Here is a 26,512-nt window from a genome sequence, read left to right on the forward strand (position 1 = left end):
TTTACAAACCGATTCACGATGAAAAGCCATGGAACTGGACTGGCTGGGTACCAAGAAAGAGACGTTGGTGTAATCAAGGAAAATTCTTCAGCAACCGGTAGGCTTCAAAATGCTTGAAATATCACCGGGTAATGATTTTCACTGTTGTTTCACCAACTAAAATCGACCCAAACGCTGTACCCTGTACGCTTAGCGTTAAGGTTAATGAGAGCCCATAATGAGACATTGTAAATTTGGAACATTTGACTAATACACTCAGTAAAACCAATAAATGTCCCTGAAACTATATCCTAAATCCAAAGGACAATTTTCGACAATAAAATGTTTAATCACTTTACCAATATGCTCTGTATTATCTGCAAAGATATTACCTAACTCTCCGTGGCAATGAAGTTCAGAACAATCTCTGGGATTACCACCCTCATGAAGAAGAGGAAGGTGCAGCCATCACTGATACAGAGTTTGAGCAGTTGGAACCAAACGATAGATACAGAGGGGGATATTGGTTTCATCGACAGCCATTTGGTCGTTTTCTGCATATCATTGCCCTAAAGTCACACGAGTTGGACCCAAAGGTACGGAAAAGTTAATCTAAAATTAACGTGCTTGATGGTTGCTGTATAAATGATAGACTTCAACAACAGCACAAAATCACGTCTTGCAAACAGCAGATGCTTCTGAAGTATGAACGAATGCGGTTCCATCCAATTATAAGGCTGACGTTCTACTTGCCTAAACTACTTAATATTGTTATGATTGTATTTTTTTGGGGCAATGCCCTATGTATTTCATATCGGTTTAATGCTTTGTAGACTAACCTTTGTCCGAGATACAACTACATCGTTCATCCCTTGGCATACAGAGCCTCAATTCATAAAATCCCAGACAACAGCGTGGATGCAATGCAATGGTGCATTATCAATATACCCGAGGAAGAACATTTTGGAAAAGGGAAACCGTGGGGCGAAAAATGCCACGGTTTGGAAATATTCAATGATTTTACGTAAGTCTTGTATTTTTCCTGTGATCTTTCAATGAAACTTTTTATGTTGTAATGTAAAAGTTAGAACCAGAACCACAAAACCTAATCATGTTGGCGTAAATACACAGACTTACTTCAAGGCATACGGAAAGTTTTCTCTGTACAATTCTCGATTTTTCTTCATTTGATCAAAATTTTCTTATACTCTGTAAAAATTTCACTGTAACATTCAACGACAATGTAGTGAACAATATATTTTATCATTCTTATGCTCCAAACTCAACAACATGAAAAATAACTTCAATATTTTCGACTAAATATAGGTACTATTACTCCTACCAACCAATTGAAGATGGTGGAGTGCAAAACAGTGAACTCGGTTACGACAACGAACGCTCGATCGATTATGACCACCAGTATTACTACTGGTTCGACACCTACCCAATGGAGTTTGCAGTGTTTCTTCTAGATTCGGCGCTGGCCAGGGGAGTGTATCTACATACAATGGCCGCCAATGATGCTTTTTACGAAAGTCATGACGAGACGAAAGAAGACGATCAGGATGAGGGTTAGTACAACAGTTAGTGAACTAGCACTGCCACTGGCACCACCATGAATTCTTGGAGGCAAAATTTTTGGTGATAAATTGTATTTTTTCATCTTCTCATTGGAGTCACTGAATTTGAACAATTTTGAAAAACGTATACTGCAATAATTCGGTAGTTGGCCATTATTAGAGTAAAATGTCTTGTGACATCTGTGTTGTGTGTTTTGTAAATTCTTTCTTAAATCGTGAAAAGGGAAAGACTCGAGGAAGGAACAATACAAGAAAGGCGATCCTAAGGCGGGTATTCTAAACCTTAATCCACTGAAATTTGAGGAGCGAAAGGGTGTGAAAGAATCAATTTCTTCACCACCAGAAAGTACAGGTAGGTTCCGTTTGTACTCGGCATGTGTATGCCAGCAATCTCGATGGTTTTGTCAAAATAACGTTTAGCCCGTGACGGTTATTAGCTACATACGGTTACAAGGAGCCGGAAAATATTACGTCCGGCGGTTTTTGCAAATACCTCGACTTCTCGTTCTTCTCGTGTATATATATATATATATATATATATATATATATATATATATATATATATATATATATATATATATATATATATATGTTTTTATTTTTATATATATATGTATATATATATTTTTTCTTTTTTCTTTTTGAAAATTCTTTATCAATTATAAATATAATTACAGAAAGCACAACAGAGGAAATTACTGACGAAGAGAAGGCTATCCAGAAATTTTGGAGAACATCACCGTACAAACATAGAACTGTGTTTGGTTATGTTACACTGATCGACCCAGCTCGTCACATAAAGGAGACAGTTTTTCCAAAACATGAAGGAATCCCACTTATGAGACTCGATGAAGGGGAAAAGGTGGTGTTGGATTATCTCATTAAAGGACGATATTTCTCTGCTACAGGTACGAGCTAGCATTTTGCTTTGCAACATGCACAGAGTTTTTTTAAGATATTTTTGCGTTCTTATTTCAGGAATCAGTGATTTATTCAATTATGATAACCCATCACTTGATCAGAAGTTGCCTTACAAGATTAAAAATCAACCAAACCCCAAAGAACTCTGTCATGAAATAACTAGAGGCATGGAACTGTTGTTTACTTTCCTGCCGTGTACAGGGAAGAACGCTGACCTGATTTGGAGGTAAGCTAGAAAAAATATACCATGCATGTATATACTTGAGTATTCAATTTTTCAAGAGTTTGGACAAAGTTGTTTCGCTTTGTATTGGACTTTTTCATTTAAAGATGGTTCAAAACGAATACTCTCGTACATAGGTATACTATAATGGTTGAGACTTCAGGCCACGAACTGGAAACAACACATGGCTACTTTAAGTTGGATGAGAAAGGCCCAACCAAACTGGACTTAAGGTCGTATGTGAAATATCAAGTAAAGTGGCTGTATTTCACTGCTATCAAAGCCAAGAACCCACAACACAGGGCGTGGCTACATGCTATCAGAGGACCAGCGTTTGGACCACCTGTTTTTCATGGTGAGATTAAATAAAGAATGCGTTTGCAAAGAATCAAATTATAAATGATTTCTGAAGCAATAAACAAGTCGGGAAATGAGCAAAATAAACGAAATTGACCATTTCCAACAACTGAAGGGTGCGTGAAAAAAGCCAAAAAGGATTGAAATAATCATGTTGGGACTTAATTAAATGTCAAAGCATGCACTCTGTTTTGACCCATGATGGTATAAATGTTTGGCATAAACCATGCAGTGCTAGTTCCTTTTCTATTGATTCTGTCGACGCGAGCGTCAACCGAGAAGTTAAAAACAATAGAAATGGACTAGCACTAGGCTCTCTTTTGCTTTGAACTGGTTTCAAAAATTGACGGTCGAGTTATCGTTACAGTTTACATAAGTTTATTGCAGAGTCGTCGTTGGGATTGTATATTCATATATCTACGTTCATATATGATTGCGAAAACATTCGCTTTGAAAAAACAATAAGGGATGAAAGGAATAATTAAATATTCACCTCCCAATTAAGTTTTCAGCGAAGGCCCTGCCTATACAATCCTCTCAATACAACAATTAAGTGAAGAAACTACTCTGTGAGGGACCTCAGTGTGTAAGGGACCTATTTTCTCAATCGCAACTCGAATCGCAACTTACACTGGCAGCTAAAATTAAAATCAATACGCGACTCATCGTGCTTTATTACGTCATGTAGATCGCCAAAGATTGGTGTGGTATGAAATATTTGAGATCTTTTCAAAACTGTATGTATACCTCCAATTGATTTTTCTTTCAGCCACCCTTCCTCCACTAAAGCACCGTGTTGAAGAAACAGAACGGAAACATAATACAGTTATCCCCAAAAATGTCATCACCCCAACACCTGTCGATCCAAAAGGCCACTTGGATTTCGGTCTTGGAACGACCGGTAATGAGAATGACATTTGTGTCTACTTCATGCAAGTTTATCCCCTTCAACAAGACTTCACAAGCGATAATCCAGACATTCAAGAATCCTCCGATCTCATCGCGCCAAGAATATTGCAAAATGTCCATGGTTATTTCAATTTGAGGATTGACCATCCAACACGGCTGAATCTGTGCGCTTCTTGGGACCAAGACGCAATGGTAATTTATCGCATTAATTTTAATTAAGATTTTCTATCAGTTTTCGGTTTGAGGTGTAATATGGACAAAATCTAAGGACTCCGCCTTTGGGGCCCGAAATACGAACGCGTTGTGTAGTCTAACTATCAATGTTGAGATTGATAAAGAAACATCAAACGAAAGACATGATAGATGACAAAAATAGGGCCCCAGGCCGCATGTTCGAAATATACTCAAGGACCAGATATACCTCGTTACGCTGATATATAGTGAGTATAGCTAATAGCTAGCTGGATTGCGTAACAGTGTTAATTTAACGCACAATTTTGCCAGTGCATGCATAGCAATCCTTTATAGACAGCACCATAACCATGAATACTACTCATGTTATTTAATGCAACTTATTTGTGAGTATGATGACTGGTAAGATTATCAACGAAAATGCCAACAAAAATATATGACAAGGGAAAGAAATCAGCTAATTCAATGCAAATTATGCAGCGCCCCTGATAGCACTTATATCATTGACTGATATATTTATATTCTATATTCAGAAACCAGGTGAAGACATGGTGCACTTTTACATGGTTGATGCTGAAGATGGTCAGCCGAAGCAAATGCCCCCAAACATGGTCAAACCATTTCGAGATTGGGAACAAAATGTCGGCTCAACAACAACCGTGCAGCAGTAAATGCACTGAAATATTGAATAACACTGTGTTCTCTGCCTAGAATACGCTGTTTCTGCATGTAGGGTTATATAATAATAGATTGCCTGCTTTAAAACTTGCGCATATTTCCAAGTTTTTTTAGTGAAAAAATATAGATTGATGTCTCAAAAATGTGTTCATATTTCTTGCGTTTATTTGTTGAATAAAAGAAAAAAGCTACTTATATCCTTTTCGCACGATAGACAGAAAATTTCTGCAAAACACACTGGAAATGAAGATCCTGCATGCGAGCGAAACGGTCTTGTGTGTATGTGATGATCAAAATTGAAACCCGTGCAGGTGAATCTTCAAATGCTTGTGTAAATTGTCTTTCTATATAGTATACGCATTCTGAAAATTTCATTGGTCGAGAGATTTGATCAATCATCGCTTGTTTATTTTGTCAGCCAATCACATTTTATTGCCAATAGTATTTATATTTATAACACCTTATCGATATAATGTCTTTTAATTGGTTGTTTTTGACCACGTGGCATAAAATCCAAATTTCCGTGCAATAGTTTTTTCCATTGCATGGTTGCTTGACTAGCTTCAATCACTCACAGTAAATTAATCGTACCGTGCTCGCAGGGCATTGGGTCACGAATCCGAATAATATGGCCGATGGGATCATTTATAAACACAAATTGTTCATCCAATAACATTACTTCTATATTTTGGTGTTTTTTGATGTTATATAAAACAAATAATGAGTGTTTTCATTGCGCAATGGAAAGAATATTTTCATTTAGTGAAAGATGGAACATTCAATCTTTCACCTCATGAAAATGTTCTTACCATTGCACTCGTAAAATTGAAACGGACTTTGTCACATTAGCAAATCTTTACACTTGTATCAAAACCTAGGTATAAACATCGATTCGTGAGATTTTTGAATCTATACAAGCTGATGTGATAGAACATTCAATCTTTCATTATACAATTACCTAATGGTTTCCGTGTTTGGATGGCCTGATCCAAACACACGGGAATGTTGCGAGAGTTAAGAAAACTCTTCTTTTGCTTAACTTGAGCAACATTCCCAAGTGTTTGGATCAGATCATCCAAACACGGAAACCATTAAGTAATTGTTTTATAAAATAACAAACCATAATAAATTTGTTTTTAAATTCCCGCGAAATTTCCGTGTTTGGATGGCCTGATCCAAAGCGATGATACAGAGAGTATATAGGGCGGTGACCCGTGTTCATTGTACTACAGTTACCGTTTCATTCATTTACTATTCTATAGAAAAGAGGTGTAGACATGGTCAATTTCTTTACGATTGATGCTGAAAATGGCCAGCCAAAGCCGATGCCTCCAGAGATGTTCAAACCGTTTGAAACCTGAATAAGATGTCTGAGCGCTTGTTTGAACTTTTCTTATAACTTTATTTCACCTTATACTTGTATTGTAGGATTAAGGATTGCTTGCTTTAATGCTTTTAAATGTTAACAAATATTTAAAAACTCTGTTTTGCAATGAATAAATGTAATTTGTCTAAAAAACCTTTTCTGTGGGAACTGTTTTGATGTGCCAGCCTGGTATAATTTTGTCTTACTCGCAATAGTGTGTATAGCATATGAATGGAATCATTGGATATAAAAAGTTTAGAATATTACAAACATCCGCCCAATTGACCCTGTTACGTGAACCGCAGTGCCGGCGTTAATGCTATGCATAATGATATATATTTTCTTTTCTAAACGCTATATTATTATTGTGAGCTACGATACTATATTTAGATTAATTAAGTGTGTGACGTTCGCAGTAGGAAAAAAATTCAAGAGGAAGTCACAGACACAGAAATCTTTTTCCAAACTGTAGACTGTAGTACGAACAAGTACGTGTGTGTGGGTTGGTCGCACGTCTATAGTTTAGAAAACGATTTCTGTGACTTCCGCTAGAATTTTTTTCTTACTGCGACTAAATATATATACAATAATATATTGATAGCGACATAGCATTTATATAGAAAAGAAAACAAGACTGAGTATATTTAAAACAATTAAAACAATTATCGACGGTCAGAGACTCAGCTCAGGATCTCTCAATCGGCTGAAATCGAGTGATCACTAAACTATGCATGACTAGCGATAAATAATCCGCAATCCACACCTATACCACCGACTGTTATAAGATCCTGTTTACACTATACCCGATTCGCATTTTCACGAAATCAAAATTAGTCAAGTCAAAGCGAGTTTTATCCCTAAATGATTGATACCATGATTGCTTTAACATGTTCTGCCAGATGAAAAAGTTCTATCTGAGGACAGAGATACGGTAAAACAACTTAAACTGATGTCGTGACCATATGAATCCGTGTAAGACTTCCTTTGACAATCATGAATTCGTGATCGTGATCATGATCATGCGAATCCGGTATAAACAGTATAGTGTAAACTGGGCTTAAATTAAAACTGCTGGAATAAGAATAACTCGATTTAATTTTTTTCGAAAGGTAGAAACATTCGGTCATGCAGCTAGACAGGGCTAGACGGCTTAATTGGGCGGGCGGGGGGTGGTAGAGGTGTATATTCATATAATTATTCATCAGTGTTTACATATATCATATAACAGTAGCTACAAAATAATTCAGTCGGTAGATAAACTGGAGTTACTGGACGAACTGCGTTACTTTCGTTGAATTGCCACGACAAAGAACAAAACTCATAACCCGGCAGCTATATGTCTCAAAATTTAATCAACAATTACTGAAATTTTGGTCATATCGGAATTTATAGAGGTTAGTAATATAGGACAAAAAATTCTTACATCTCAGCTGTAAGGACCTTGTCATTGACATTGTCATCTCTCATTGATTCTCATTGCAAGAGGCGCAGGTTATAGAATGAAAATAGGTCGGGAAATAGCTAGCATGCATAAACTTGCTAAATACCACCTCATTTTGACCAACGTATACGGCCATCTCATTTGGGTTTGATTTTGAAATACACGTTTTGCTATTTTCTTCGCCCAGTCAATTAAACTCGCGACATACGGCGTAAATTATTTTGTCGTTTACTGGTCAGATTGGTACGATTTATACATATTTATAATAATATACATAGAGACCTCAATACCATATAGAACAAGACGCCTGTTCTGGCGTTAACTCCGACGTGCCGCGCACGTGCCAGTCTCAATAGAAAGCTTCGGAACATAAACAATACAGTTCATAGTACTCATTTAGATGCCTTGCGAACCTAAAATCGACATTCTGAAGCACATCGTACTTTAAAAAGTATAGAAGTTCAATTGTTTAAAAATGTAAATAAACCGCATGATACGTTCACTTTGTCTTACACTTTAGGATTCGTGCTTATATTAAATCTGCAATCCTGTGCAAATTAACTGCGACGTGTCAACGCGCCCGTAAACGACCACATCTTGTTACACGGCGAAATAGCAGCGATATTATTAAGATAGGACCAGAAACTACATGTATTAAATATATTTTTACCCCCAATTAAATCTAAACTTAATCAAACAGCATCAAAAGAACGGTTTATTTGTTCCTCTTGGAGGAATTGCCGTATCATGCGAGCGAAATCGAGTCACGCATCGGAAAATTAGACGGAGATTTTGAGCTGTGCACCACAACTCTTGGGAGGCAAAACTGTGACGTAGAAAAATATGGTCACATACACTATTCAAATACTAGTATATTTCGCGCCAAAACACACTTGCGACAAAAAAAAATTAAAACAAAAAACAAAACCGATGTGAATTTTCCAACTCCGTCGCTGACGCCTAATTATATAGATATAGAACCTTTACTGGAATTATGGGTATCATGCATGCGGTAGTAATTATAGAGATATAGAACCTTCACTGGAATTATGGATGCATGCGGTAATTCACTTGATCGCCCTCCCAGTGGCGTCGCTAGCATCATCGATAAGTGGGTTGGACATATTCATATATTCATGTTCACTGACCGTAAAAACAATCAATTTGAAAAGAATTGAATAAGGTAAAACACGAATATATGAATATGTCCACTCCACTTATCAAGCTGGCTACGCCACTCCGCTCTCCCCTCTGCACTCAAAAGATCGCTCTCCCCCTGCACTCAAAAGATCGGTGGATGCATATTTCATGTTTAAAACGTTTGACTGTCTATCGACGCTACGAATTTCTTAATATTATAGACTTTATAAAAAAAGATGGAGAGTGCAGGCTATGCATCAAAGAATACATTAAGCAACTTCAAGACACCGGTAGAAAAAGCATATGGAACAGAAGTATCCCTTTTTTTACATTGTCACTTGCGTGGGTATGATCGTCATGGAGAGGGAATTGTCCCAGATCAAGGTATCAATATTATAACCGTATTTCTGAAGGCCATATTTGAAATTATGCCCCCCGACCCGAATTTTTATTCCTCCTGATTTTTATTGACTGCCCCAAGGAATACGACGAAATTTTAAGGAATTAAGAATTTAGATTCTCAGGAAGTTTTTAAGAAAACGCGGGCATAAAGCCTGGCTCTTATATGTCGTTGACAGTGGGCGGCGTATTGTATGTGGCCTGTGAGGAAGAAAATTTATTTAAAATAAGCACTTCATTCACCAGTGGTCACCGACAATAGCCATCGCCGACCGTCGGTGGCATATGAGAATCAGGCTTAAATGTAAACAATCTATAGTAACTCCAATCATAGCTAATCATCATACACACATATTCTGGTTTTTAGGATACTACGATAAATACGGCGCTCCAACGAGCAAGGATAACTCGTGGGAAGAAGGTTACCATGTGCTTGAGAAAAAACTAGCAAAATTAAACGATAGTGTGATGGCTATTGAAGAGCTGGACTTCCCCGTCTTCGCAGGTGGTGGCGGAGGTGTACACCTTTATAAACCACTGCACGATCACGAGCCATGGAATTGGACTGGCTGGGTACCCCTGCAGAAAAGATGGCTTTGCCAGGGAACGTTCTTTAGTAACAGGTTCGTCAGGTTATGTCAGTAAAATTAACGAGGTCAACTGATCTCTTCACCGACAGCAATATCTTGGTAGAGAAAAAGGAGGAGTGAATAAATAATCGAGGTCAAACGTTTTCGAATTCGAGCGTTTTCAAGAATTTTTGTAGTCACGCTTTTATGCTACATGTGTGCATTTTTAAAACGTTGATCTCTAAGACTGTGTGTTCTTCCTGAAGGTATTTCCTGGCTCTTCGTGGCAATGAAATACAGAACAATTTGTGGGATTATCACCCATATGATGACGTAGAAGTAGAAGATGAAGGTGTTGACGAAATGGTGTACAGTCAGGTGCAACCAAATGACAGATACAAAGGAGGTTATTGGTTTCATGGTCAACCTTTTGGTCGCTATCTGCATATTATTGCATTAAAGTCACATCAAAAGAATCCTAAGGTATTTACGGTCTATTACAGTGATAGGCTTAGTTAATTTCATTTTTCCGCTTTGTACAGAAGAAATCGTACCTGCTGTACAAGGGCGGATAAAAACTATAGCTCTATATATATGTTGATCATCGTAATTTGACTCAATACTGCCATATGTAAAGCAAGAGATATAAACTATTTTACACAATGATTGAAATGGTCTTTTTAAAAACTCAAAGCTTTAAGGCACTTTTTAGAGTGAATTGAACAATATGCAGCTATACGGTAGAGAAAAGACATAATATGCTAAAAGACATAATAGGATCTGGAATATGCCTAAAATATATTGGATCTTTAGAAAATGGAGTAAAGAAAGCATGGAGTGGAGTAAATAAAACGAGTATTTCAGACTAACAAGTGACACAGAACAGCTACGAATTTATTTTACTTATATTTTAGAGATAATTTATATAGATACTGTAGAGTGTAGATTAGGCACTCAATACGTCAATACACAGTACAACCAGGTAAACCATTTTTGTTGCTTGTGAATACAACGCTAAATTACTTTTAAGACAAAAGAGTGTAAAAGATACAACTACATCGTTCATCCCTTGGCATACAGAGCCTCAATTCATACAATCCCAGACAACAGCGTGGATGCAATGCAATGGTGCATTATTAATATGCCCGAGGAAGAACATTTTGGGAAAGATCAACCGTGGGGCGAAAAATGTCACGGCTTGGAAATATTCAATGATTTTACGTAAGTATTTTTGGTGCAGAAATCTTTTTTCGGCTGGTAGTGTATTAGGCAAATATATTATACATTATTGTGCATCCTGCACACGAAATAATCGATCTATCCACAATAGAATTTAATAAGTGACTAATTAGGCAAGATTATACCCTCTCCTTTTTTCACTAACATGTTTGAAGTACCCAAATCTGGAGCCAAGTAATCAGATTTTAGCAGGATTTTTTACCCTCATGAGAGAAGTACTGCATGTGACAAGGTTAGCGTGCTCTTTAATCGACTAAGCATAAAGAATTTTCCCCGCAAATGATAATTAATACTCGATCTCACTATCACTCTAGGTACGCTCACTCCTATCAAAAGATTGAGGAGGATGGGCCAAACAATGGTGAACTCAGTGAAGATGAAAAAGGAAATAAGTATTATTACTGGTTTGACACGTACCCTTTGGAGTTTGCAGTGTTTCTTCTTGATTCTGCTCTTGCTCGAGGCGTATATTTCCATACAATGGCTGCCAATGACGCGTTCTACGAAAGATCTCCTGTGGACAACGTGCCAACTGATGAACCAGGTAAGCGTCGTTTCAGGTCTGATGCTCGCATTAACTAATAGTTCTAAAATCTTGCGAAGCAGTGAATAGTTAACTCTCTCAAGGTCTTTCAGTTAGTTTTACTGTGCTGACATGCCCCAACAGTAGGGCCGTAGCTAGATCGCCTAATTGGGAGGGGGGTGTATTAGACTTAGTGTAAACCTAAGTCAAGTAGTAAAACGTAAAAAGCTGCATGAAGCTTTATTCTAGACGGCAGAAAGACTAAATTGATCAGAGAATCAGATCCGAAAGACAATCTACACAAACACAACATGAAGTACGCACCGCCATCAAAAGATCCTAGGCTGGACGGGCAAAAAGCAGTTTCTACAGAAATTACAATGACAGGTATTCTTGAATTGAATAAATTCAGAAGAATATGATACTGAATACAACATTGCAACAGTGTAATTCTGAAATAGTTTATTTTGCGCTCAAGTTATTGATTTGGCTCCCAAGAACACTTTAATTAAAAGTCTTACTTTACAAGACCCCATGCAAATACGAATTTCATGATATCAAAGAATAGCCGCCTTTTCTCCCAACAATTCCTGCTTAGGTCTGGAATGTCATTATTCAGTAAACCATTTCTTCTTGATCTTGTCAAGTGAATTAAATGCACCACCAATTTACAAAGGCAGAAGTTTCAATGACCGCTATATATTTGTATACATATTTTTTAACCCATATGACTTTATAGACGGCGGGCCATCAAAGTACTTCGATCGTGCACACACTGTAAAGACAGATCTGTCTGGTGAGTGTAGTCTTAGGTGATGCCTGATGTCTTCAGCCAAACAGCTTACAGATCGATTGCAGTAGAGTCGGTATTAAGTAGATTGAGAATGCGCCATGGGAGCAGTTCTGTTAAGCCTGGTTTTCATTACTCCCAGACAGTCGGCGATGCTCTGCGATGCATTGTCGATGACGATGACTAATAATGTAGAAAATTCTTTCAGTCTACGGACAAAGCATTTTATGCATCGGTAGCAAACAAACGACAATAGGGATCGCCGTCTGTCCACGAGTGATGAAAACCAGGCTTTAACGTCTCTATAGCAGTCCCAAGCTAATATATTGATGACCACGCAATTACCACTTCTCTAGCGCAAGTTTGCATTGTATAAGCAAATGCGTGGCAATCCAGCAGCTCCCAAGGGGATCCCCCGTAGTTTCTCGTCACTGTGCAGCGCTTGGTGTCCACATTTTGTATGTTTATTCACTTCATGTGTCTTTTTGAACTAAGATTTTGTAAACCAACTACCCTACAAAGATAAATTTGTATTTGGCTTTGTGACACTATTCGATCCAACTGAAGAAATAAAGAATAAAGTTTTTAAAGAACAGCAGGGAATCCAACGCATGCTGGATAAGGGATTGGATGATGCAGAAAATCTTGTGTTAGATTATCTGAATAAAGGAAGATATTACGCTACCACAGGTACACACGCACAAACTAAGATCAACTTAAGGTCCGTAGTGGAAAATCTGAGCCAAAGGGCTTGAAGTAAGGCAAATTAGGCAGATATATTTCCGGCAGTACTGACCGGATATAATTGACAAACTCATTCATATAACTCATACCAATCTTACCTATCATATATGAAACTGTTCTCAATATCTTATTAAGAACAGTTTCATAAAATAGACCGGCATGCAAACATAAAGTTTCAATTAAATTAAACGTGAAGTAATTTAGCTTGTAGGCACACCACGTAAGTATTTAATACTGCAAAGCTTTCGGTCCGTTAACCCTTACTTGGTGTGCCTACAAGCTAAATTACTTATCGACTGTCACCATGCAAACATACAAGAATATTATGAAATTAAACGTTGTTCTCGAATTTCAGGAATTTGGGAAAAATTTGAATACAAGAACATTAACCACCCGGCGGTGTTGCCTCTCATAATTCGCAATCAGCCAGACCCAAACGAGCTCTGTTATGATCTAACGTTTGACATGGAACTGGTATTCACTTTCCCTCCATGTCGAAAGAAGAACATTGACATAGTTTGGAGGTAATAAACATGAGTTCAACACGAGTTTTGAATTGACAAAGCAAACGTTTATAGCTAAATTACATTCTTTTGACATGACCGCAATGTATGACAGCGAAGGACAATAGACCTTTTCGGTAATTACGTCACAAGATTTTAACGTCACAGCGTTTTAAATTTTGAACCACCTTAAATGAAATGGATTTCAAGTTTTACTCTCACGAGCCACGTGCAAAGATGCAAAACATCCTTCTTCAACACATGCATGAAAAAGATTTTTTATTTTGACTGATAAATGTGGAAATAAGCCATAACACGAGAACGAGGCTCAGAGGTCAAGACCGAGCCTCGTTCACGCGTTGTGTCGTATTTCCATACTTATTTGTGAAAATGAAAAATTCTTTTTTATGCATGTGTTGAAGAAGGATGTTTTGCATCTTTGCACAAGGTGGTTCTAAATTTAAAGCGATAATGTTGTGACGTAATTACCGAAAAGGCCCATTAGGGCTGCTTTTCACTGCGTGTTTACCGTGCATGCGCGTAAAAGTAAAGTATATATCCTTTTATATGTTATCTTTGATAAAACTAAGTGGATCAGTAGATTTAGTGAGTTAATTTTCCGCATATTTTCAGCTAACCAGCGTTTGGAAGTTTATAGGCGATGCTATATATTTAATAAAATGTTATCGCATTATCGATAAAAGTATATTCTCCTGCATAAAGGTATACTATTATGGTCGAGTGTGTACGATCAGAACAAAGCGTGATCGTGAAGGAGCTTGTCACAACCCATGGTTATTTTAAGTTGGATGAAAAGTACTCAACCAATGTTGATCTAAGTTGTCATTACGATAAATCTCATGTGAAGTGGTTGTACTTTTCGGCGATAACACCAAAGAATCCACAACGTAGAGCCTGGATGCATGCCATCAGGGGACCAGCATTTGGTGATCCACATTTGTATGGTAAGTATATTTATTCTGATAACATGTTATATATATTTTATTATGAAATATTAAGGCGGATATTTTTTGACATAATTGATACGATTCTCGCCGACAGTATAGCCAGAATGTAACGACTTATGTTTTTTGCAGCCAGACTACCTTCCATGAAACATTACATTGTACCAACGATTAGGGATGAGAATCACACGGTCACTGAAGGAGAACCCATCACCCCAACAGCTGTTAACCCGAAAGGCGACTTAGATTTTTTTCTGGGAAAGGCAACAAATGAGAACGACATATATGCATACTTTATGCAAGTTTGCCCTCTCCAACAAGATCTTACTACAATGCCAGTGAGCGTAAACATTGACAAATCTTCTGACCTCATCCCACCCCGTATTTTGCAAAGCGTCCATGGATTTTTCCAGTTGAGAAATGACTATCCCACACGACTGAATATGACGGCCTCTTGGGACAAAGAAACGGTAATCAACTATTGTATAGCAAGTTTTTATGAACTTTGACCAAAAATTATGAATAAATATTTTATTATATATATGAAAATATGAAATGTATAGTTTAATAATTACGGATAAGAATTCATGAAGTCATGCCAAGTATTTGGTCATTCGTTACATTGTGGTATAAATTCAACGATATATACAGGGTGTATTTAATCAAACCTTCCCTCTATATAGAATGCGTAGTTATTACACAACTCACAAATTGTTAGAAAATAAATGGCTTTGAATTTGAAAAGTTCAGTTTTTTATATTCGTATACTGCCCGACGGATTTCTTTTGCTCGGGTTATCAGGTTAAGCCTTTCATCTGATGCGCTTTTTACCTAGCCTATAGCCGGGGATAAGTAACTTATAAAAGGCTCTAAAGCCGGTTTTCCACTAGCGTTAATTTTTGCGCGAAGCGACATTTACTTTGGTTTCATGCATGCGTCAGTGCACCGTGTCCTACCTGGACATCTATATAGTGACAGCTGCTGATTACCCTATCGAATTTTTCACTTATTTTTCTAGTTAAAAGGCGATGTAAACTTTTACATTATTGATGGAAAAACTGGTCAACCAAAGCCGATGGACAAAAAGCCCGAAATAGCCAAGAAGAGAAAGATATTGAGAAAGAGAAGATTAAGAGACCACAAGTATACTGATTCTTATTTGACTTAATTTTTCCAAAATCTCCGAAACTACGTTGTGGTTGTGACGTAATAACATAACATTTGTTCCTGTGCAATGTTACTCGGGCAAAGCCCTCGGGAAATATTCCGCCGAACCCCCCTCACTCCATCAGGGGGCTAGTTCTTCAAATCTAGGTTAGCGGTAACCCTTCATGGGTTAGATTTTCATCCAGTGTTTTAGTTTATGTTGTTCTGGTTTCTGAACTACTGTGTTTTAAAACTTATGACTTCTATCGGACCAGAAAATATGACTTCTATCGGACCAGAATATTGTGGGTCTTGGCGATCGTCATGTTCAAAACATATTGAATGATTGTAATACCGCAGAAATAATTCATATTGACTTAGGTTTTTCAAGAGTAAAACTGTTTTTAACTGTTTTTAACTGTTTTGGGCTTGGATAAGAGTTTGTAAGACCGTGGAGTTACAAAGACCCTGGGTACGAGGTTGAGTCGCCTCAGGCTCGGAAATCACCGCTCGCCTTTGGCGACCAATTGTTAAGGAATGTGAGATGTCCTTTCGAGCATCGACATTCGACAATCAAAACGTGCCAATACTAAACCTTATTGTGCAAGTCAGCAAGTGTAATAATTGATTCTGTCCCTGTGCAATGTTACTGTCAATTCTCGACAAGTCATTCGTTATATGGCTAACACAACCATGAGCAATAAATTGTTGTCGATATGAAGATCCAAGTCCCCAATCCATAAGACGGTGAGATAAGACATTTGGGACAAATATTTGCAGTGACTCGAAAAATAATTAGCAGGAATCCAATAAAGTTGGTGCCTAGAGCCGGGTTCAGAGGAAACATTTTACTATAGCATAATTCATATATAAATATTAATTAAGATTTAAGGACGCGTTGAAAAAGGCTTTATTCTCTATTTTTATATGTACTTAGGATTATAATTAGCTTATAAGTATATGTTGATGATTATGATGACGTTTTTAACAAATTGGCAGTCAGGTCTGCACCAGCAAATGCAGAGTTGTTCAAATTCAAGTTGATCAAGCAAAGATAAATAAGTACAATCGTCAACCTTTCGCCTTCGGTCAATCGTTACCTAAAAAAAGGCACACGAGAGCAGGTAAGATTGAATTTTGGCGTACTATTTAAACCAGGGAATTGACCTTCGACTTCGTGACAATACAGCTGTATTAGCATGAATTCGCTGAGCCTGAGGTTGAAACTAACACTTAAATCCGAAATAAAATACATTGCATGGCACAACGATATGCCGAGCATTCGAGCAAAGTCAGATATTAAAAGTGAATTCTTAAAAGTGATGACTGATGTATTAAGTTCCGTGCAACTAATGAAATCTGTTTTAAGCAGTTCACTGGTTTTAAGTGCTTTTATTTGATGATGTCGCATTACTGGCATGCCATATGGCCCTCTTTCGTTAGAAGAGAATATTGACAAATCTACAATACAACACACTGCATATTGCACCCGGCTCCGAAAAGTTTACACTATAACTTACTAACAATACTGAGGGTATAAAAGCATGACTGAAAATCTGCCAATCATGATTCATGACAATGCTATGAAATAGTCACTTCTTTTAGTTTGTGCATCATAAAAGCGCGTGTTTTGTTTCTTACATTTCTCTAAATCCTCTCACTCTTCTGACGAAGGACTCACAAAGGCTGTTTTCCAATAAATTTACCAGTGACAATGTCGTCAAAATTCTTTGCCTGTTCAAAATATTTTCCGCATCGACCGCGGACAATTGATCGTAGAGCATCAAACAACAAATTACGATAATGAAAACTAGATTTTTGAGGAAATTTTATTGTTGGTTATATAACCTAGCCAGTTGGTTCTTATGACTTAGTATTATACTGATGAGTGATGGAAGGACAGGAAGGTCTAGAGTCTAGGCAACTGAGAGACCTCGCGAGGATGTTCGCTCAGCTAGTTACTCTCGTGTGCGGATAGTTTTCGTCGGAGGAAATCACCTCGAGAGGCAAGTTTCTCACGTGTGCGGATGGTTATCGGGCTAAGCTGCCTCGCGAGGTCGTTAGCTCAGCTGATATAACTCTCGTGAGCGACGGGCTAACCGGGCTTAAGGATAAAGATATCTTTCTGTAAGTGTTCATGCACGCAAACATGTTTGGTTGCCTGTAGCTACGATTGCATTTCCCCTCGGATCAACCTCATTATAAAAAGGCAAATTTCGCCAAAAGGCTTTCGTCACAAAAACTAACTCGCCGAAAAAATTAAGGCTGTGTTTATATGCGGAGGCGAGCTAGCCCGGGTACCCGGAATGTAATATTAATGGCCGCTGAAAATTCTTCTTAGACAATTACTGAGCTCCATTTCACCGGAAGTGACGCTTGCCGTATAAGTATACACCCGACTATTGTCTATTACAAATCCTACATTCTGATTGGCTACTCAACCGTTGTCTATTCGTGATGGTGAACGTTTGGGAAAAATTCGCTCGCGCGACCGTATAAAATTGAATTAATTAAATTATTTTTCGGTGTAATTGCGGTGTATCGATTATTTCCTCGAAGTTAATATATCTAGGTACAGGGTGTATACTAAAACAATTAGACAACTCGCCTTCGTTGTCTATGAGCGAATAGTCAACTCACGCTTCGCCTTCGTTGTCTACACACAAAAATACACACAAAAATATAGGGAGATTTAAATTGTTTGTTAAATAGAAACGACTCGTTGTCTAATTGTTAAATAGAAACAAACTTCTCGACCAATCAGCACGCGCGTACTATAAATGTTATAGTATTATAAAGCCTGTTTTTAAAAGATACGATGATTGATGATAACATCACCAGTCAAGGAACAGTTCGCCACTAAAAGTTGAAAGTGTAGAAATCGGACTTAACACCACTTAATACTAAAAAAGATCAATTACAGTTCAGCTTGTTTTCCCGACAATTCAGTTAAAATAGTTGCCCTGTACAATCTTCGTTATAGAAGAATGGACGCTATAAGTGATGAAACTCAGTGTCCGTTTTCAAAAACACCAATTCAGAAAGCTTATGGGCCAGAAGTGTCAATGTTCCTGCATTGTCATTTGCGTGGGTATGATCGTTATGGAGAAGGAAAAGCCGCAGATAATGGTAAGTACGATTTTTATTGGCGCGTACTATTTTATCCACGAGTTGTGGAATATCCTAAAACGAAAGAGCGAGGTACGAGCGAGTGAGTTTTAGCATAATTTATTCCTTAATGAGTGAATAAAAATTTGTTTATTACTCCAGCGTCAGCGACGGAGTTGAAAATTCGCCTCGGTTTTGTTTTTGTTTTTATTTTTATGTTTATTATTTTTATTATTTTTCGTCGTCGCAAGTCTGTAATGGCGCGAAATATACTAGTATTTGAAATGTGTATGTAATTGGATTTATCTATGTCCAGTCTTGTTTTATACTTAGAATATAGAGATTTCGTACTTGAAAAAAAAATTGACTTGAAAGCCACTTTAGTGCATGCATGTGGCAGCACCATTTTTTTCGGCCATAATTTTTTGGCTTGTTGGCAGAAAATAAGTCAGTTTTTTGTCCCCAGTGAAATTTAATTTTTTTTTCACGGTGAAGAAAAATCGTTCGCGTTTCCTATTTGTATTTTAAAACACTTTATATTTACTGCGAACGAAGGAAACATGTTTTGTGAAATGTGGACCCGAGAGCTGTCGATATTTCACGAGGCGAAGCCGAGTGAAATATCGATGGTCGAGGGCCCACAAAACATAAAGTTTTCTGAGTTCTCAGTAAATAAGTTTTTTATTATATACATAAGTTTTTTATTATATACCACTTGTCAAAGAAAAATCAAACTACAAGGTAAACAACAAAATATCTATTCATAAAAGACATAATGCCTTCATGCTTAGACGTTATTTGAGTACATTTCCCGACTTCCGAAAGAGCGTCGATTCACGCACTACACTCTAAAATACAATGCATACACTCACAATTTCCTATTTCGCAAACAGCGCTATTCTATCCCAGACCTAAAGCGTACATAGGTTTGTCATATTTTACTGAAAATGAAGATAGTCACCGTAATTGAAGACATTCAACGTTTAGATTACTACGATAAATATGGTGCTCCAATGGAGCAGGAAAACTCTTGGGAAGAGGGCTATCATGTGGTCGAGAAAAAAATAGCAGGTGTAAACGATCTTATAATGGGGCTCAAAGATTTGGATTTCCCCCTCTTTGCTGGAGTAGGTGGAGGAGTTCACATTTACAAACCGATTCACAATGAAAAGCCATGGAACTGGACTGGCTGGGTACCAAGAAAGAGACGTTGGTGTAATCAAGGAAAATTCTTCAGCAACCGGTAGGCTTCAAAATATCACCGGGTAATGATTTTCACTTAAGAGTTAAGTTGTTTCACGAACTAAAATCGACGACAAACCCCAAAGGTTGTAGCGTGTACGTGTCAAGGAAAGAATTACCTCTAGCTTCTCTCTCGAGAGAGAGCACTGAGCAGAGCTTTTTTGAACGGACAAGTTAAAGCTGGAACAATTGCAGATGAAAATATCATAATGAGACATTAAAAGTTTAGGCACATTTCACACACACCCTTGGCCTTGGTAATCTATTTCAATTCCCTCTTACAGGGACTTCTCAATAATTTTTATTCCACTTTGTTCTGGGCTTTATGCAAAACCTGATAGGAGGTCTCTGTTAGTTGGTGTAGAGTGTTATATACATCAATATGTAAGGTAGATTTTCAGTTAACTGAGATAAATCTGATCCATGGGATTTTCTTCATCATGATTTTTAACATTGTTATAATCAATTTACGTTCTGTACTATCTGCAAAGGTATTACCTAACTCTCCGTGGCAATGAAATTCAGAACAATCTCTGGGATTACCACCCTCATGAGGAAGAGGAAGGTGCAGCCATCACTGATACAGTGTTTGAGCAGTTGGAGCCAAACGATAGATACAGAGGGGGATATTGGTTTCATCGACAGCCATTTGGTCGTTATCTGCATATCATATGCCTGAAGTCACACGAGGTGGACCCCAAGGTACGGAATAGTCAAATAAGTCACTCTAAAATTAACGTGCTTGGCGGTTGCAGGATAAGTGACAATTCAACAACAACACCAAATCACATCTTGCAAACAACAGATGCTTCTTAAGTCATAAGGTTGACGTTCTACTTGCCTAAATTCCCTGATATGGTTATTGCATTACTGCGCATGCGTATTGTCCTATGGTGGGGCATTAGACGAGAAGCCGGAAAATCAATATGTCCATCCAAGTGCTAAGAGTTATAGCTGTTAGATAGACCCCCATTTCTTTTCAAAATCATCGATGACTTATTAAATAACAAACAACAGAATATCACTGTCTTGATACCCCAGTGAAGCTTTGTTTGACACGACAAGATTATCGAACTAGAACCGTTGGAGGAGTCTAGTGACTAGTATGACTAACTCATTATAATGCATTGTTTCTTCCTTTCTGCTTTCTGTATATCACAGACTAACCTTTGTCCGAGATACAACTACGTCGTTCATCCCTTGGCATACAGAGCCTCAATTCATACAATCCCAGACAACAGCGTGGATGCAATGCAATGGTGCATTATTAATATGCCCGAAGAAGGGCATTTTGGAAAAAATCAGCCGTGGGGAGAAAAATGTCACGGTTTAGAAATATTCAATGATTTTACGTAAGTCTTCTCTATTGTATGTTTTCTCTGATCTGTAATCAAAACATATTCACGATTGGTCAAAAGTATATACGCACCAAATATGATCGTATTGGGGTTTTCAACAGTATGTTTTATGGTCCAAAACTCAATAACATTAAACTTCAATGATTTCAACTACAGGTACTATTACTCCTACCAACCAATCGAGGATGGTGGAGTGCAAAACAGTGAACTCGGTTACGACAACGAACGCTCGATCGATGATGACCACCAGTATTACTACTGGTTCGACACCTACCCAATGGAGTTTGCAGTGTTTCTTCTAGATTCGGCCCTGGCCAGGGGAGTGTATCTACATACAATGGCCGCCAATGATGCCTTTTACAAAACTCGAGATGAGGAAAAGGAAGAGGATCAGGACGAGGGTTAGTACAACCGTTAGTACATTGGCACCGCCACTGGCACTTTTTGAGGGGCTAATTATAGGAAAGTAAGGGGTTTTGCTTTAGTAAAACTTAAACATTGTTTGCCGTCCCACTTTTCACTAAATTTGAACTAATCTGAAAACCGTTAGCTACTGGAAATAATTGAGAATAATTGGACGCTATTATCGCAAGTAAAATATTTTGTTACAGTAGTGTTATGTGTTAATCAAATCTTTTCTATTTTGCACCATTTTTAAAGGGAAAGACTTGAGGGAGGAACATTTCAAGAAAGGAGATCCTAAGGCGGGACTTCTAAACCATCCTCCACACAAATTGAACGAGCGAAAGGGGGTGAAAGGAACAATTTCTTTTACACAAACGAATACAGGTACTCGGCGCGGAATGTGTTTGCCAGAAATATCGATGGTTTTGATGACTTTTTTAACTCATAACAAATGTCGATACGTGACGGTCACTGCATGTCCATGCGGTGACAAGAATTAGGCACGTAATTGCCGGTTTTGGAAAATTTTTCGACCGTTCTCATGTAACATCCAACATATCGTAGACAGGAGCGTAGCCAGCCTGACGATTATGTCCAGCTATTTAAAATATTATTTTCAAGTTTACTTTAGTGTTACCATTGAACAAACATTTGCCTATAAAAACATGGAGGAAACATACGTGCCTCAAGTGCCTATTATGTGAAAAAGATTATTTATCAATTATTATTATTACAGAAACCGCAACAGAGGAAATTACTGAAGAAGAGAAAGCCATAAGGAAATTTTGGAAAACATCACCGTACAAACATAAAACTGTGTTTGGTTATGTTACACTGATCGACCCAGCTCGTCACATAAAGGAGACAGTTTTTTCAAAACATGAAGGAATCCCACTTATGAGACTCGATGAAGGGGAAAAGGTGGTGTTGGATTATCTCATTAAAGGACGATATTTCTCTGCTACAGGTACGAGTTAGCATTTTGCAATGCAACATGCAGCACAGATTTTCGAAGATATTTTTACGTTCTTATTTCAGGAATTAGTAATTTATTCAATTATGATAACCCATCACTTGATCAGAAGTTGCCTTACAAGATTAAAAATCAACCAAACCCCAAAGAACTCTGTCATGATATAACTGGAGACATGGATCTGTTCTTTACCTTCCTGCCGTGTACAGCGAAGAACGCTGACCTGATTTGGAGGTAAGGCAGAAAATTTATAGCATGTATATACTTGAGTATTCAAACGTACGTATAAGAATGGTTCAAAACCTACACTCTCGTATATAGGTATACTATCATGGTTGAGACTTTAAACCACAAACTGGAAAAAACACATGGCTACTTTAAGTTGGATGAGAAAGGCCCAACCAACCTGGACTTGAGGTCGTATGTGAAATATCAAGTAAAGTGGCTGTATTTCACTGCTATCAAAGCCAAGAACCCACAACACAGGGCGTGGCTACATGCCATCAGAGGACCAGCATTTGGACCACCTGTTTTTCATGGTGAGATAAGAGAGTTCCGTAAAAAATACCGATTTTTCCTTCCATTACTGGAATTTGGAGCTGTTGTTTTTTTCAAATTCTCCAAAAATATGATTTTATCTGTTCAAATGCGTCCAGCTTGATTTGAATACAAAAATGTGCTAATAGTTGGGATAACGGAGACAGACGACCCAGGCATATGATAAATCAGTTTTATCGAGACGTCTCACGACGTAATGCTGACTACAGCTGACAACGGGGTTAATGGATTCATCTGTTGATTGTTTTCATGAAAGATTCTTCCTTTGGTCAATGTGTGATGGGCCTCGTTGTGTGTGGGACCTATTTTCCCAATCGCAACCCATTCTGGTAGCTAAAACTTGAATCAATACCCGGCTCATCGTGCTTTATTACGTCATGCAGATATACCAAAGAAAGTTTTGAGACCTTTTCAAGACTGTATGTGTTTTTTTTATTGTGCTTTCAGCCACCCTTCCTCCACTAAAGCACCGTGTTGAAGAAACAGAACGGAAACATAATACAGTTCTCCCCAAAAATGTCATCGTCCCAACAGCTGTCGATCCCAAAGGCCACTTGGATTTCGCTCTTGGAACGACCAGTAATGAGAATGACATTTGTGTCTACTTCATGCAAGTTTATCCCCTTCAACAAGACTTCACAAGCGATAATCCAGACATTGAAGAATCCTCCGATCTCATCCCGCCCAGAATATTGCAAAGTGTCCATGGTTATTTCAATTTGAGGAATGACCATCCAACACGGCTGAATCTGAGCGCTTCTTGGGACCAAGACGCAATGGTAATTTATCGCATTAAATTTCAATTAAAATTTTCTACCAGTTTTCGGTTTGAGGTCATGGAATAATAGGTGTAGTTTGGAAAAAATGTAAGGACTCCACCTTTGGGGCCCGAAATACGAACGCGTGGTGTAGTCTAACTATCTATATTGAGATTGATAAAGGAACATCAAACGAAAGACATGATAGATGACAAACAGGGCCCCAGGCCGCATGTTCGAAATATATTCAAGGACCATATCCCTCGTTACGCTGATATATAGTCAGTATAGCTAATAGCTGGATTGCGTAACAGTGTTAATTTAACGCACAACTTTGCCAGTGCATGCATAACAATCCTTTATATAGACAGCACCATGACTACTACTCATGTTATTTAATGCAACTTATTTGTGAGTATGATGACTGGTAAGATTATCAACGAAAATGCCAACAAAAATATAGTCAGAAAATGTACGGAACGTATGTTGCATGACAAGGGAAAGAATTAGCTAATTCAATGAAAATTATGCAGCGCCCCTGATAGCACTTATATCATTGACTGATATATCTATATTCTATATTCAGAAACCAGGTGAAGACATGGTGCACTTTTACATGGTTGATGCTGAAGATGGTCAGCCGAAGCAAATGCCCCCAAATATGGTCGAACCATTTGGAGATTACGAACAAAATGTCTCAACAACATAACCATGCAGCAGTATATGCACTAAAAAATTGAATAATACTGTGTTCTCTGCCTAGAGTACACTTGTTCTGCATGTACACATTTCCAAGGTTTTTTAGTGAAAAAATATAGATTAATGTCTCAAAAATGTGTTAATATTTCTTGCGTTTATATGTTGAATAAAAGAAAAAAGCTACTTATATTCTTTTCGCACGATAGACAGAAGTTTGATCAGTCATCGCTTGTTTATTTTGTCAGCCAATCACATTTTATAGCCAATAACTTTATATAACACCTTATTGAAACTTATTGATATAATGTCTTTTAATTGGTTGTTTTTGACCACGTGGCATTAAATAGAAATTTCCGTGCAATAGTTTTTTCCATTGCATGGTTGCTTCCACTAGCTTCAATCACTCACAGTATTAATCGTACGGTGCTCGCAGGGCATTGGGTCACGAATCCGAATAATATGGCCGATGGGATCATTTATAAACACAAATTATTCACTTAATATATAATTCAATGACATTAGCCTACATCTATTTTGTGAATGTTTTCATTGTGCAATGGAAAGAATGTTTTCATTCCGTGAAAGATGGAATTTTCCATTCAACTTGGCATTCCATCTTTCACCTCATGAAAATATTTTTACCATTGCACTCATAAACTTTCATTATTAGTATACTCTTTAATCCTATAGATCATGTACGCATGATATCTGCAAAATTTTTACTTTGACAATTTTCCAAAGCAAAAACAAACTATTTGCCTGTTTACTTTCGGATTGTTTTCGAAGGCGAGTGGTCAATTTTTGTTCTTATCACAAATGACGTCATACCATTTATCTATAACTGGACAATTAACGTTATCCATTTGTTAAATAGACTTTAAAATTGAAACTGACTTTATCACATTAGCAAATTTTTACACTTGTATCAAAAGCTGGATATGACATCGTTTCGTGAGATTTTTGAATCTATGCAAGCTGATGTGATGGAACATTCAATCTTTCATCATGCAGTTATGAAAATATCCTTAGCATTGTACTCAAACATTCATTACATAGTATAAATATGATTATAATATAGCTACTCTGATTTTCAGCAGATGTTCCTTTTGGAGTTTTCCCTTAACTTCACTGAACATGCAATAATAGTTCCAAAACCACCTATACAACAGTTTGAGATGACACATCTCATATAAATATCGTTTAAAATTTACTACGTGATTTTAAAGCTTCCGTGATATTAATTAAGGCGTATTTAAAAGGCTCTTTTAATTCTCTGCATGTAAATTGTAATCTTTGACTGCAATCATAGAAAATTGCACATAGCAATTGTCTATACATCATGCAAATGAAAACCCGCTTTAAACATTAGTTAGATAAGATATCCAAATATTTTAGCACAATTCAAAAAAGCAACGTTTATCTTTATTAAGGCATGCGTGAGATGCTATTACTAAGTTATTTTGTTATTTAGTTACTAATAACCCAATAGAATCCAGCTCATGACGCATGCATGCCTTAACGATGACGATAAACGTTGCGATTTAGCTATAAAATATTTGTATATAGCTACTTATCAACTAATGTTGCCTTTCAGTTACAAAAAGCACGACAACTGATTGCAATGGCGTGCATGGACATATGACAAAGCAAAAACCTCACATGCATGCAGCTCTACTAGAGGTGAATGACGATACAATACTCTTGGATGGCTTAACTCATTTATAAAGGAAGATGGAGAAAGCTGGAT

The 26,512-nt window shown here is 37.5% G+C and overlaps 2 protein-coding genes across 4 annotated transcripts in view; both read left to right on the forward strand.

The window, feature by feature from the left end:
- The first annotated feature begins 7,428 nt into the window (after positions 1–7,428).
- The window catches only part of LOC114530613, a 33,441-nt gene continuing 14,357 nt past the window's right edge, over positions 7,429–26,512 (forward strand). The window contains exons 1-12 of the mRNA XM_028552204.1: positions 7,429–7,599; positions 9,008–9,170; positions 9,553–9,808; positions 10,021–10,237; positions 10,785–10,975; positions 11,308–11,537; positions 11,766–11,903; positions 12,256–12,312; positions 12,802–12,996; positions 13,406–13,574; positions 14,277–14,518; positions 14,651–14,755. Of these exons, the coding sequence (XP_028408005.1) occupies positions 9,023–9,170; positions 9,553–9,808; positions 10,021–10,237; positions 10,785–10,975; positions 11,308–11,537; positions 11,766–11,903; positions 12,256–12,312; positions 12,802–12,996; positions 13,406–13,574; positions 14,277–14,518; positions 14,651–14,755 (1,948 nt within the window). The 5' untranslated portion in view covers positions 7,429–7,599; positions 9,008–9,022. The remainder of the gene's footprint in view (positions 7,600–9,007; positions 9,171–9,552; positions 9,809–10,020; positions 10,238–10,784; positions 10,976–11,307; positions 11,538–11,765; positions 11,904–12,255; positions 12,313–12,801; positions 12,997–13,405; positions 13,575–14,276; positions 14,519–14,650; positions 14,756–26,512) is intronic.
- Positions 16,155–24,918, forward strand: LOC114530614. Of its 3 annotated transcripts, none has more exons than XM_028552207.1 (12): positions 16,155–16,411; positions 18,648–18,793; positions 19,760–20,015; positions 20,506–20,716; positions 21,176–21,366; positions 21,529–21,773; positions 22,033–22,161; positions 22,514–22,744; positions 22,816–22,984; positions 23,072–23,289; positions 23,756–24,087; positions 24,653–24,918. In XM_028552207.1, the coding sequence occupies exons 2-12, from the start codon at positions 18,652–18,654 to the stop codon at positions 24,773–24,775; spliced, it is 2,247 nt and encodes a 748-aa protein (XP_028408008.1). In that variant the 5' UTR covers positions 16,155–16,411; positions 18,648–18,651; the 3' UTR covers positions 24,776–24,918. The 3 variants fall into 3 exon arrangements, with proteins under 3 accessions (XP_028408008.1, XP_028408006.1, XP_028408007.1); XM_028552205.1 differs by lacking the exon at positions 16,155–16,411 and adding an exon at positions 16,706–16,788 and having other exon boundaries at positions 24,653–24,880; XM_028552206.1 differs by lacking the exon at positions 16,155–16,411 and having other exon boundaries at positions 18,419–18,793.

The sequence above is a fragment of the Dendronephthya gigantea genome, unplaced genomic scaffold, assembly GCF_004324835.1.
Source record: "Dendronephthya gigantea isolate DGI-Jeju-01 unplaced genomic scaffold, DenGig_1.0 000064F, whole genome shotgun sequence".
NCBI lineage: Eukaryota > Metazoa > Cnidaria > Anthozoa > Malacalcyonacea > Nephtheidae > Dendronephthya > Dendronephthya gigantea.